This window comes from Schistocerca serialis, chromosome 5 (genome assembly GCF_023864345.2).
Source record: "Schistocerca serialis cubense isolate TAMUIC-IGC-003099 chromosome 5, iqSchSeri2.2, whole genome shotgun sequence".
Lineage (NCBI taxonomy): Eukaryota > Metazoa > Arthropoda > Insecta > Orthoptera > Acrididae > Schistocerca > Schistocerca serialis.
Genome location: NC_064642.1, coordinates 205,050,489 through 205,065,037, shown reverse-complemented (window position 1 = coordinate 205,065,037; position 14,549 = coordinate 205,050,489). Strand labels below are relative to the sequence as shown.

The window sequence follows — 14,549 nt, the reverse complement described above, 5'->3', positions numbered from 1 at the left end:
CTACCTGCAGACAAAGGTTGCACCGCTGTTGTTACTAATCGCAGTTACTACCTGGCACCAGGCATTCACCAATTATCTGACTCCTCCACCTATAAACAGAATCTGAGATGGCTGAGTGGGGACTCCTATAACACTTGATGTGGAACAACCCACTTGCATCCATACAGTACTCAACTTTGAACTCATTCTGTGCCCCCTAACTCATATATAATTGCTGCAACTTCTGTTGTCATTATCTGATGGTGAAACCATTATTCCATAATCAATTGGCCAGTTCATTTCACTTCACTTTACTGACCATTACCATCTATAACTTCCACTCATTTGTCTTTTTAGATTTTCTAGTTCTCTACGAGATCTATAATTCCTTGAACTAATTCACTGAATATTGGTTGTGTATGCTTTCCTTCTGACATGGGTGTAGTCAGCACTCTGCATCCAAAGGACTCACTGCAGAGGAGGTAGTTAATTTATATCCAGACATTTTCCTCTGGTGGAAGTCATGGAATTAAAACACACAATATCTTGTGTACATTTCATCTGAATGTTTAATGTAGTAATTTCAGCTTTCTACTACATCATCATGCTGCTGGTTGCCTCTAATCTTTCCATGTCCAAAGGCCACTCCATGTTCCACAAACAAACTGGTTTATCAGTCTCGACCAACTCTTGCTCACTTGTTTGCAATGTGTCATTAAACTGGGAATATGTCTCAGCTCAGTAAAATGTAATAACAAAAAGGTAATCAATGCCTCACATGAAAACATCTGGTGTATACGACCCAGGACAACCAGGAAAGCTGGGAAAAATCTGGGAATTTTTTCATCCCGGAGAAAACCGGGAAAACCTCAGGAAATTTTTCAGGATTCTGGGAATTTTTCATTGTTTTAGCTTTCAGTTAAAATTTTGTGATTTACGCTGGTAAGAATTGATTCTCTAGCAAAGAATGTTACTGTATCCTGCTACTGGAGAATGATACTGCAGTAATAAAATATAAACAAAAGGGGAAAAAATATAACTTTAGTGGCACAGGAAATGCATCATTTACAACAACAAAACACTGTGCACAAACAAGCATCTGCAAACAGCAAAAATATGTCAAAGGCCTTAGGGCGAAGATTATGTAATACTTCGTAACAATAAACTGCTTTCTATGAGCATGACATCACAACCGTTTACATTAGGTTCATCTGACCAGTTGCCAGCGGGCTCATGCGCAGGCGCAGTTGACTCGTGTATGAGCAGTACCTTCTCCCACTTCCCACTACTTGAAGTGTGGCTGTTAACTGTATCGGCAGTAACAGCAAGCAACCAGATGCTAATGAGAAAAAAATTTTCTCGCGCTCCCTAGCTGCCAGATTCATGCACATGCAGTGTTGTCTGAGTTGTAGTGGGGAGGGGGTTAGTCACCGCCTGACCCCTGTTTGCGTTAAGTGTTTCTCTTCATTTACAGATCCCACATCAAATGAAACCAAAACGGATTTCTGCGGCTGGGAGCCGTCAAGCGAATTATAATACAGTCACATAAGTATGGAGGACAAAAATATATTATTAGTTTCAGTTTTCTGATTCTATTTTATTTCCAACTTATTAGCAGTCAAACATTAATCGCCTTGCAGAACAATGAAGTAATTTTTGTCAGTTTGCTAAAGAAATTTGGCATTATTAATCTTTCTGCTGAGGCAATCAATTTATTTGAAATGAAATGTTTTGTTCCATAGTATTGGCTAGTTCACTATTTGCTGAATTTCAAGTGCACATTTTCATCTCCTGCCACTATGGCATTATGCCATAATAAAGAACCAAGTATGAGATAGTACTGGTACTCCAAGAAAATTTACATTCCAAAAACCACACTGAAAAGCTTAATATCAGATGGGACCTACTGCATTGTGAATCTGGAAAAAAACTGATGAGCACTTCAAGCTGAAATATGCATTTTAGTATGGTTTACAAAATTCCAATGCTCTTGGAGTATCCCCTGATGTCCTGTTTCTTTTATGGTGTAATGTAAGCTCTCTTAGTGCTATACATAGGAACATGAGGGCTTCATACACCACTGTAGCTCCACACACACAATATGCCTGTTTTCACGCACTCTCTGGCAACTGCTAAATCGAACCTATTTCTAACAGTCTCAGGATAGCATTGCGAATGATGGTTCAAAAAGCGTTACTTTCAAAGCAAATTTCTTTTTACCCAAGATGAATTATGTTACGTGTGAGAAAGTGGAATCAATTTCTTAAATCACAGAGCGTTTAAAACTGAACACTTTGAGGACCAACCACTTACAAGAATTTCGCGCCCAGAAGACCAGACATTTATGTCATTATTTTAAATTTACTACAGGGTGTACATAAAGTCCAGGAACACTTTCAATTATTTATTGCACAAAAACTAAACATTGTACTGATGTCATACATATTGCATTTTGAAGAGAAACTCTGATTTATTATTATTATTATTATTATTATTATTATTAATTTTTTTTAATTAAACATGTGATATGCAAACCATGAGTGACCCAGCAGACGCCAATACAGTAACCGAATTCTTGCCATACCTGTCCCAGCATGGCATCGTTGACTGTGGCAGTCGCTTCTCGTATTCTCTCCCTGAGCTCTGCCACATCACATGGTAGAGATGGTACATACAACAGATCTTTAATGTGTCCCCACAGCAAAATGTCACATCTGGTGATCGGGGAGGCCATTTCATGAAACAGCTGTTCCCTCCAAAACACAGACAGCTCGCTCCGCACCTGAACGCGCCATGTTTGTGACTAGCGCTTACTATCGGCAAATTACCAAACTACACTGTGGCAGTATACATGGAAAAGGGGGAAAAAAAAACTTTCAGGGTTTCTCTTCAAATTGACATATGTATGATATTTCTGAACAATGTATGATTCTTGTGCAATAAATAATTGAAAGTGTTCCCGGACTTTATGTACACCCTGTATTAATGTAAACCATTAACTTTTCCTCTTTGGATGTTCACGCTACATAACTGGGATCTTGCTATTGGCTGACTATAACACGTGTATTATGCTCTGAACATCTGCTGGTAAGGTCACGTAGCATGAGACATGACTGGCTTACAAAAGGACATCGCAATCTCAATTTTAATGCTCTGGTAACTAAAGTGCTGTGTTTCGTAAAATTCGAATTTATATTTTCGTAATACGAAAATATGCAGCGTATATGTTGCTGCACATCAAAGGTCTTTCCAAAACTTATCTCCTTTTTTTTTTTTTTCAACAAAACTCTTTCCAAAACTTCTCTCCCCTGTCCCGCCCACCCCACCCTCCTCCCCACCCAAAAAAAATTGATAATTTTTACAGTTCCAAAGGAAAAATCTATGGAAAACCTACTGTCACTTAACACGCAAAAAGTGTATTTTCGACTGGGAAAAAGTATATTTTTTTAAATGGGATAACCGGGAATTTTTTTTTCCTTGTCCGCTTATACACCCTGGAAAAAAATCCCTTTTCTGAAAGATCCACAAGAACACACACACACACACAAGATCCTGAGTTCAAAAAAATAGCAAGAACTTCTCGTGTCATCATTCTCAAAATGGTGATTACTGAAAATAGTATGTACTTTAACTAGTGGAATTTACATTTTTTATAATAGTAATGATTAATAATTATGTCACCCAGTATTCTGTGAGACAAAGACAGTAATTTGTGTTTTATGTCTCAAATGTATTATATAATACACATAAAGATCACAATATAAACAAAGATAGCAAGAAATAATTACCCAGAGTTGCAGGGATCCACTTCATTAACCCCATTGTCGAACGTAACACTCAGTCCATCTTCATTGTCGTCATCCTCATCTGGGGGGGAAAAAAAAATCTTCATATTTAACACTAAAATACGTAGGTGGCTTCATATAAAAGAAAAAAATATACAGTGAAACCTCTATATAACGTTTTTCAAGGGACCACAAATTCTGAACAATGTATAGAGGAAAACACTATAAAGAGGAAGGCTTCCAAATAATAATTATAGGGCATTACTGAAGATTGGGATACCACTAATCAGCTTTGACAAATGGTGCCATAGACGACATTTTAAATTTTCACAACACTTTAATATGATATTCATTGCAAATGATCAATGTATCAAATGATTAGTAAATGGTACAGATTAAAAAAGAATTAGTTACAAAAATATTACTTCAATAATTAAATTATGAAACGGAACTTAAATTTGCACAAAACTCTAGGAATCTATGCAATCTGAAAATCATATACCTATGATTTTTTTTTAAATATTCAAGCAAGCATGTTTGTTTTCTATTTCTCCTAGACTCTATGGTAATCATTTCTTGCTCCAAATGAGCAAGTTGAACTACTGTTCTGTCCTCAAGTCTATGGGCCATCATATATCTCCTGAATGTTTCAAAGGCTTCAGCTGCTGTAGTATAAGGGGACAGGGTCATCTTCCTTGTCACTGTCACTTTCACTACCACTATTATTCTCCAAGCTTCTCTCTGCAGTCAGCTCCTCAATACTTTGTACTCCTGTGGCTGCCACGTTGTCATCCACAGACACAAAGTCCTCAAAAGTGACAGAATCACTGCCTATTAATTCCTGAAACTCTTGCAAATCATTTGCATCATCTTCCACAGGAGCTGCCATCTCATTCTCACAGAATCCCGCTTTCACAAACAGTTTTTAATAGTTTCAGCACTGACTTCCTTCCATAAGTGCATAATTAAATTCATTGCCTGTAAAATATTCAGCTTCAGTTGTGAGCTCTGCTGGCTTCCCGGTTTTCTTTGGTCCATCAAATTCAAGCCCTTTTTTTACAAGGGCTGTCCTATATATAACCTTAAGGGCTTGTATTATTCCCAAGTCCAAAGGTTGCAGATGGCTGATACAGTTGGGTGGCAGGAAAATTACTTTCACATTTCTCAGAAAGGATCCATCTGGTGGATGTGCCACACATCTATCTACAAACATCAGCACTTTTCTTGCAGCACTCCCCATTTTGGCATCAAATTCTCTGAAACCAAGTTAATAAAACTTCCTCCATTTCACCATAAGTCAATGGTTTCAAATGCGTACATTTCGAATTTCCACAATTCTCAAATCCTTCCATTATCGTTGATCTGTTTTTCATAATAGTGTTGAGTGTTAAGGAGGCCAGTTCAAATTGCTTCGCTAGCTCCACGCGACTCACACCAGAAGATGCCTCCACTTGTTTAATAACATAAGCCTTCTCTTCCAGAGAAATGTTCTTCCGCTTTTCACTCATGTCCACTGATGAAAGCTTTTTTTTTTAAACATTATATCGAAGACACACTCTCACTAGACACACGAACTGTTTGCTGCTCAGCTCACACAACATGCTACAAATACAAAGCATCAACTGAAATGACTCCAAAAAGGTCGCAAGCAGAATGTGTGTCACATGTCGCATGACCGGGTTCTGCCGCTGACATATGAAAAACGCTGAGTGCGGGCTTTCCGAGCTAGTGCAAACTGTGAATCCACAGAACGGAAAACAATGTGTCTACATCCAGTCACTTAAACATTATAAAGAGGTAAATAATTGACCAGGGTTCCAAAAATATGAGTGTTACATGGAGGAAATTGTAATATAGAGGAAACGTAGTAAAGAGGAAAATTTAACATTGTTTATATGGGTTTTTAGTCGGGACTGAAAATAACGGACGTAACATAGAGGAAAACATTATATGGAGGAACGTTATAAAGAGGTTTCACGGTATATAACCAACCTCTCCACCTGCCCACCCATGTGGATATATGTTGCATGTTTCCAAACTCAGGAAGGAGATGCTGTATATAGCTATTTAAGGGCACACAAAATAGCTAGTACACAATGTCTGCACCAAAAAATGTGCAAGACAAAAATGATGTATCATAATCTACTCAGAACTGCAGTTCTAATGGCTTAAGTAGCTTGAATGATGACACAACACTACAAAGCTTTCCTACATTAAACAGTTGTCACACGGAAGATGCTTCAGAAATGCTCAGTGATTGGTTACAGAAAATAAAGGAAACAAAAGTTTTAAAGAAAATACCTTTACTGACCTTCAAAGTAACCACCACTGGATACAACACACTTCTGACATTGGTTGTAAAGCTGTTGAAAACTGTCAGCAAATGCTCCTTTTGAATCACTCAAAGCACTGTGATCAAGCATTGTTGGATATCCAAAATTGTCTAAAAATGTTTGTGAACAATAGTGCTTGCACTGTCTTTGCTTAACTCCAACTGTTTTTCTCTCATTCTCAAAGACAGCCACCATTCATCCACAAGAAACCATTGCACATGTGTCATTGCAAAATGGTGCGATGCATTAACATGAAGTTTTGCTTCAAATTAGGGAATACGGCAATGGAGACTCATGCCATGTTAGAACAAGTGTACAGTGTTGAAGAAGTGAGAAAAAACTGTGTTTTAGAGAAGGAAAGGACAGTGTCGAGGATGAACTGCATTCAGATCAACAAGCACAGTCCCAGACAACACTGAACAAGTGCACGGCTGCTTGTGCATGTTCAGCAGCTCCCTTTGAGAATGAGAGCAGAAGAGCTGAAGATAAGCAGAGACAGTGTAAGTACATCGTTCATTAACACTTGTGAATGTTCTAGATATCTGACAAAACATGACCGTGGTGCTTGCAGACAGTTTTCAACAGCTTTACAACCAATTTCAGTAGTGTGTTGTAACCAATGGTGATTACTCTGAGGGACAGTAAAGGTATTTTGTTTGGAACTCTTATTTCACTGAATTTTTCTATGCACCTTGTATGACACCTTATGGATTCTTGTGTAAAACCAGAATTATTTTTACTATTATAACCTTCTTCCATTACTAGGACTTATTAATTTAACAGTTTCGAATGATTAACTGTTTACTGCACTGGCAACTTACCATGATGATCTGTCCCATCATTTGGTCGGCAGCCATCATTTGGTCGGCAGGATGATCTGGAATTTAAAATCTTTAATTAGAGATTGTTTTACTGAGTAGTTATCTTTTCAATTCTCTCTGTTAATGTATCCATACACACATTTACCATTTATGAATTCAGTATATTTGCTGTAAAGATAAGAGCAACACAGTGACAGAAAACTGGGACCATAGCCAACTGAAATTGGTAGTCCATAAACACTTAACACAGTTGTAATTTGGAATACAATTATCCACCACTCATTTGTTGTAACAATATGATAAAATCAAGTGGCAGCTGTTTCTTCTGAATAATAATAATGTGTCCACCCACACTTGTTCATTACGGACGAGTAAATTTAAATACCAATGGAAGTTATGATCAAACTGCTGCACCCTGAACTGGTTAAAAAATGTTAAATGTTAGTGACTTGCAAATGGTCACAAAATATGATGCTAGATAAATGATTTTACACGAACACAGCTCTCTTGGGTACCCTTCTTCGTGTATTTACCAGACACATACAATCACCACAGTCAACACTACGTACGGTGTAAAAGAATTAATTTTCAGACCCATAACAGCTTCTTCTCAGAGTCAGAAATTAGTGGATATCGTCATAAATTACAGATTTCGGCATGTTGGACTGAAGTCTGCACAGTGTAGTGTTACATATCACTCCAGAGGAGTGCTGTGTTCCTTACGTATTCTTACCAAGGAAAAATACTTGTGAATGAAGACTAGAAAACAAGTCATCATAGTGGAGAGCACAAATATTGGTCAGATTTGTTATTTTAGTTGCATGCAGAGAATCACACTTAAGGACAATGTAAGTCTCCAAGATGGGATGGCAATTGCAGTAACTTCACAAGAGGAAGTTCCTGGAAGCAAGCAAATATATCAGCTCATTGCATCACTGGCCTAGTTTGGAGAAGTGCAAAATCCTCAGAGAATATGTAACTCTGACAATCCTTATGACTGGACTCGAGAAAATGAAATGTCATTCTGATTCTATCTCATATGATGAGGTTTTGTGTTGGACATTCTGATTTGATATGTGATGTTATTGCATACACATAAGGTGTCTGCAAAATTAGTCAAGAAAAAGAGTATTTGCAGTATTAAATTTTTCCTTACAGTACAAAACAGTAAAGGAGGAGATGTCTTATTGCTCCATTCAAGGCAACAGTTCAGCAAAGCAAGAGGTAAACTAGAAAAACAGGAAATCTTCATTAATTAATCCACATCTAACTCAACAAGTACCCCACACTTGTTGTGCACTACTGGAGGGTGCAGAGCTAATTATTGCTGGAGGGCAGACATAAACTGGAATACTGAACAATTATACAAATAAATAACTGAACGGTGAGAAGAAGTGCACATATCAATACATGCACTAAAAACCAGATATTTAGAAGAATGAAATATATTCTCAAGGGAATTCAGTTAAAATTGATAGCATTACATACAACAAAGAAGGTTATTAACACAGTGAGTCAGATGATTGGTGGCCGGCAGCTTTTACCAATGGTGACTGTTATCAACTCATGACTGACAATTCTATGGTGTCTAGCAGTGCAGGTGGCAGTTGCTCAACAACTTCATGATGTCACTGAGTTGCAGTTGCACTGTGCATTCCACATTACAGTGCTGCATGCTGCACGACAAAACTCTCTTTCTCTCTCTCTCTCTCTCTCTCTCTCTCTCTCTCTCTATCTCTATCTCTATCTCTATCTCTCTCTCTCTCTCTCTCCTTCTCTCAAGACTTAATTGATTTGTAGTAGAAATTTTCTAACAAAGAGTCGGTGAATCGTTTATTAGAAAAGTATTGTTAAAATATTATTATTTCTTTCCTTTCTCAGACGTTATGTCTGGTTAAAAATGGAAAGTGAAGCGGACCTTGATCAAGCGTGACTTCCTTTTAACTGTACGGTATATGTTACATTGTATTTAGGAACTTTCGGGTAATTGAACATGTATCAATAATTACAGATTCCTGTAGTTGTATATATACGTTTGGATGTAGCTGTATTGTGTTGATGTACTGGTGGATATTGTGTGGTATGACTCCTGTAGTTGATAGTATAATTGGTATAATGTCAACTTTATCCAGATGCCACATATCCTTGACTTCCTCAGCCAGTTGGACGTATTTTTCAATTTTTTCTGCTGTTATCTTCTGTATATTTGTTGTATTGGGTATGGATATTTCGGTTATTTGTGTTAATTTCTTCTTTTTGTTGGTGAGTATAATTTCAGGTTTGTTATGTGGTGTTGTTTTATCAGTTATAATGGTTTTGTTCCAGTATAATTTGTATTCATCATTCTCCAGTACATTTTGTGGTGCATACTTGTATGTGGGAACATGTTTTATTAGTTTATGTTGTATGGCAAGTTGTTGATGTATTATTTTTGCTACATTGTCATGTCTTGTGGTGTATTCTGTATTTGCTAATATTGTACATCCGCTTGTGATGTGATCTACTGTTTCTATTTGTTGTTTGCAAAGTCTGCATTTATCTGTTGTGGTATTGGGATCTTTAATAATATGCTTGCTGTAATATCTGGTGTTTAATGTTTGATCCTGTATTGCAATCATGAATCCTTCTGTCTCACTGCATATATTGCCTTTTCTTAGCCATGTGTTGGATGCGTCTTGATCAATGTGTAGCTGTGTTAGATAATACGGGTGCTTGCCATGTAGTGTTTTCTTTTTCCAATTTACTTTCTTCATATCTGTTGATGTTATGTGATCTAAAGGGTTGTAGAAGTGGTTATGAAATTGCAATGGTGTAGCTGATGTATTTATATGAGTGATTGCTTTGTGTATTTTGCTAGTTTCTGCTCGTTCTATAAACAATTTTCTTAAATTGTCCATAATGCAGGTTTTTTATGTCATCTTGGATATTCGGGAATCCAGCCGGATGTTCGCGTCGTTCTCGCACGATATTTCAACAGCGTGCCTCGCTGTCTTCTTCAGGTGCTACCTGAGACTGGTCCTTGGCTCGATCGAGTCCAGTATTTATGCCTGGGAGGAGCTGGGCGTTCCCTAATCGGTCCGCGCCGGGTCGAGTGTTCCATCTGTGGTCCGCGCCCGCCAGACTCAGCTTCAATGGACCCCTCCAGTCGCAGATGTTCCGACTGCCGTCGGCGCCCGTTCTGGCCGTCGTCAACGGATGTGTGATAACCACATCCGTTGACGACGGCCAGAACGGGCGCCGACGGCAGTCGGAACATCTGCGACTGGAGGGGTCCATTGAAGCTGAGTCTGGCGGGCGCGGACCACAGATGGAACACTCGACCCGGCGCGGACCGATTAGGGAACGCCCAGCTCCTCCCAGGCATAAATACTGGACTCGATCGAGCCAAGGACCAGTCTCAGGTAGCACCTGAAGAAGACAGCGAGGCACGCTGTTGAAATATCGTGCGAGAACGACGCGAACATCCGGCTGGATTCCCGAATATCCAAGATGACAACAGATCGCCGGGAAAGCATGAAGAATTACATCAGGTTTTTTATGTTGATAAATCCCCTTCCTTTCTGCTTAATGTGAATCTTTCTGTTGCTGAATGTATGTGATGTATTCTATATTTGTGGCATTGTGATCGTGTGAGTGTATTGAGTGCTTCTAGGTCTGTTATTCCATTTCACTACTCCAAATGAGTAGGTCAATATTGGTATAGCGTAAGTATTTATAGCTTTTGTCTTGATCCTTGCTGTCAATTCTGTTTTCAGTATTTTTGTTAGTCTTTGTCTATATTTTTCTTTCAGTTCTTCTTTAATATTTGTATTATCTTATTATCTATTCCTATTTTTTGTCCGTATCCTAGATATTTACAGGCATCTGTTTTTTCCATCGCTTCTATGCAGTCACTGTGGTAATCCAATATGTAATCTTCTTGTTTAGTGTGTTTTCCCTTGACTATGCTATTTTTCTTACATTTGTCTGTTCCAAAAGCCATATTTATATCATTGCTAAATACTTCTGTTATCTTTGGTAATCGGTTGAGTTGTTGATTTGTTGCTGCCAGTAGTTTTAGATTGTCCATGTATAGCAAATGCATGATTTTGTGTTGGTATGTTCCATTAATATTTTATCCATAATTTGTATTATTTAGCATGTTGGATAGTGGGTTCAGAGCAAGGCAGAACCAGAAAGGACTTAATGAGTCTCCTTGGTATATTCCACACATAATCTGTGTTGGCTGTGATGTGATATTATTTGAATTTGTTTGGATATTAAGTGTGGTTTTCAATTTTTCATTACTGTGTTTAGGAACTGTATCAATTTAGGATCTACTTTGTGTATTTCCAATATTTGTAGTAACCATGAGTGGGGTGCACTATCAAAAGCTTTTCAGTATTATTATTATTATTAGCAGTAGCAGTGTGCCTGTATGTCCATATTAACTACAAATATGGAACCTCGTTTGAAAGATTTATTGACAAATCTAACTGAAAAATTTAAGGCAGATCAAGAACAATTTAGAGCAGAACTAAAGCAGCCTGAGGAAGCTCTTCTCAAGACAAATGCTCCGACAACTACTGAGCTAAATTCTAAATTAGATATAACCAACACCAAAATACATGAACACACCAATCAATTTGATGTAACTAATGAAAGACACATAAACAAGTTAATAATTAGATGAACAAATTGATGAATCACATCAGGGAACATAGAGACAAACAGAAATTTATTACACATAGAAATTTACAATATTGAATTTACTTGAAGACTTACATTCTGACATAACAGAACAATCCGATTTGATCAAGAAAAAGGTAAACAATCAGTCTGATGAATTAAATACAGATCTAAAACAAACTTCAGACACTATTGCCAGACTTGATATTTCAGAATAATGTACAGACTCAGATGAAGTAGGAATATTATGTTCCAATTTAACAAATGCTGAAAGAAAGTGTTAATATTTTAAATGAACAAAAGGCCAAATCAGGTAACAGTAAACCTCATTCATCAGTTAACAATATGAAAACTGAAGTATGTAATTTAAATTTAAGAGCAGAAAATAGCTTTAATTATATTGCATGTGAAGAATCTATACGGGAAAATTATTTAAATTTATTTTACAGGTGCAGCTGAACTGGTGGAGAAAATATATCTAAATATTTTTTGTGGACAATTTAGAATTAGCTGTAATGATTTTGCTTATCTAGTGGTGTTTTAAGTCAGTTTGTGTGGAATGTTAAATTTTGATATACAATTATGTAATGATAACTTAACATTAGCTTAAAAAAAAACTCTTATGAGTGCCAAAGAATAAGATTCAGTTGCTCATGTAAGTTTAGATCGTACAGCACAAACAAAGAGAAAAGTAATTATCTTGGGAAAACAAATATAAAGAAAAGAAGAAGCGAATTCGACAAAGAAGGTACGAGGCCTCAGGCCTACAATAAGTAAAATAAGAAAAGTAGGGTAACTGATGTATCCTGAGAAGGGTATTCGGATATATTTTTCAATGGCACTGGCACAATGGGTTAAAATAATGCGCCGGAAACTTATTCCACTTTTGATTTATCTTTAAGGTGACAAATACAAAACTGAATAACAATGTACTTCGAAGTAAAGTTTAGCATTAACTCCTCAAGCCAGCACCTCAAGTATGAATTTGTGTGTTGCGAGCATCTGCATTGGCTTTATCTTGATCACATACTTACCAGGTGCATTCTTGCAGGTGAAACTACATTACTTTGCCTTCTGTTGACAACCAATTATGCTGTTTCATCAGCTAACTGTAAAAAGGTCTGTGCTGACCTAGCTTTAACATTTTTGTTAGAAAGTGAACAGGTCAGACGAGACAATGTGTTGTATCTTACAATCGGAGTGATGCCCTCGAATGCTCAACTACACAGCCAAATACTTAGTGCAGTCTTACATCGGAGCAAAATCTTGCAATTATCAGTGAACCAAGGAACAAATTGTATAAATGACAATGGGAGTGACCTAGATATTACTGATGACAATTATACTGACTGAAACAAACCAGACTATGCACCAAGACAGATTTGAGATACTTTGTAGATGCCATTATGAGAAAGTGAATGCGTCTGAGAAAAATAAAAGATTGTCCAAGCTGCACTTGGTCATTCAGCACTTGAATGATACATTTAAAAATATATATAAAATGGGAGAAAGCACTTGGGTGAATGAATCCCTTATGCTATGGAAAGGAAGGCTGGCAATAAAAACCTGCCCACCTAGAAAAACATCAAATTTTGGAATAAAGACCTAGAAGATCTGTGAATCCCCCGCACAATATTTATGGCAGTTATTTACACATAAAGTCCCACTGAGAAAGAAACAAAATTTCTTTCTGCAGATACCCTGAAAACAAGTCAGACAGTATTAGAACTTACTGAGCCTCATTTTAACTTAGGCCATAAACTCTGGGCAGACAGTGATTACAAAGCGTACATTTGTGTCAGATTACAAAGCACACATTTGTGTTACTGTTTGGTGGAAAGAGGTACAAATGTAGCTGGCACACTTTGGCTGAATAGGAAGAATGTACCTGATGCCCTGATGCACTCAAGAAAGGTAAAATCATTCACTGGGTATTATGATGCTGAAATGGATGGATAAAAAACAGGTGACTTTTATTTCAACATTCCATAATGATGCAGCTGCTACAACAACCAAATGGGGCAAAGAGATGAGAAAGCCTCAATTTATTAAAAAATACAATTCTTTTATGGGTGGTGCAGATATGAAGGCTTAGAAACTATATCCTTCTCTCATAGAAAGGAAGAAAGGCACAAAGTTGTACATGAAAATGTTCACAAGGCTGATGAATATTGTCATGCAAAATGTTTTTATTGTTTACAAAAAATTGGCTCTGAATACTATGGGACTTAACTTCTGAGGTCATCAGTCCCCTAAAACTTAGAATTACTTAAACCTAACTAACCTAAGGACATCACACACACCCATGCCCGAGGCAGCATTCGAACCTGCGACCGTAGCGGTCGCGCGGTTCCAGACTGTAGTGCCTAGAACCGCTCGGCCACCCCGGCCGGCTATTGTTTACAAGTCCAGTGAGAAGACAAAGGAAGAATCACATGTACATTTCAGGTTGTTTCTTGTATCATAACTGCTGGAAACTAATGGAAAGGATGTGATTTCACCTCAATGTGGGCAGCCTTCAAAAACATCTATGCCTGAATGGCTCACAGCATGGGATTTCATTGAGAATATACCACCCACACAGAAGAACAGTCCTATAAAGAGATGTGTAGTGTGATGCAGAATGATAGGAATTATCATTATGCTGCAGAGACTTTGATGGGGAACTTTGTTTTGAAGATTGTTTCTAGGTACACCACACTGAAAATTCATATTAAGTGACAATGTACACTGCCTCACAATTGCTAACGAACAACACTTTCTAAGGAACAACTGCCAATGGCTACAGAACAATCGATCATTATTATGAATATTTGGCCATTGATATTAAACAAAAATGTAGAGAGTGAAGCCTATTCACAATGCTCTGTACCCATTCGACACACAATGCAGTATGGTGTTTGAAGAAAGTGGTTGGGGAACCGATTAGTGTGACATTCTATGTGGTACAGCAGCATGAACCA

The 14,549-nt window shown here is 37.5% G+C and overlaps 1 protein-coding gene across 5 annotated transcripts in view; it reads right to left on the bottom strand.

The window, feature by feature from the left end:
- LOC126480865 (uncharacterized) overlaps positions 1-14,549 on the bottom strand; it is a 114,669-nt gene that overhangs the window by 21,038 nt on the left and 79,082 nt on the right. For all 5 annotated transcript variants that reach the window (XM_050104240.1, XM_050104239.1, XM_050104243.1 and 2 more), the window contains exons 10-11: positions 6,919-6,974; positions 3,768-3,846 (exon numbers count right to left, since the gene is read on the bottom strand). In XM_050104240.1, coding sequence (XP_049960197.1) covers positions 3,768-3,846; positions 6,919-6,974 — 135 coding nt within the window. The remainder of the gene's footprint in view (positions 1-3,767; positions 3,847-6,918; positions 6,975-14,549) is intronic.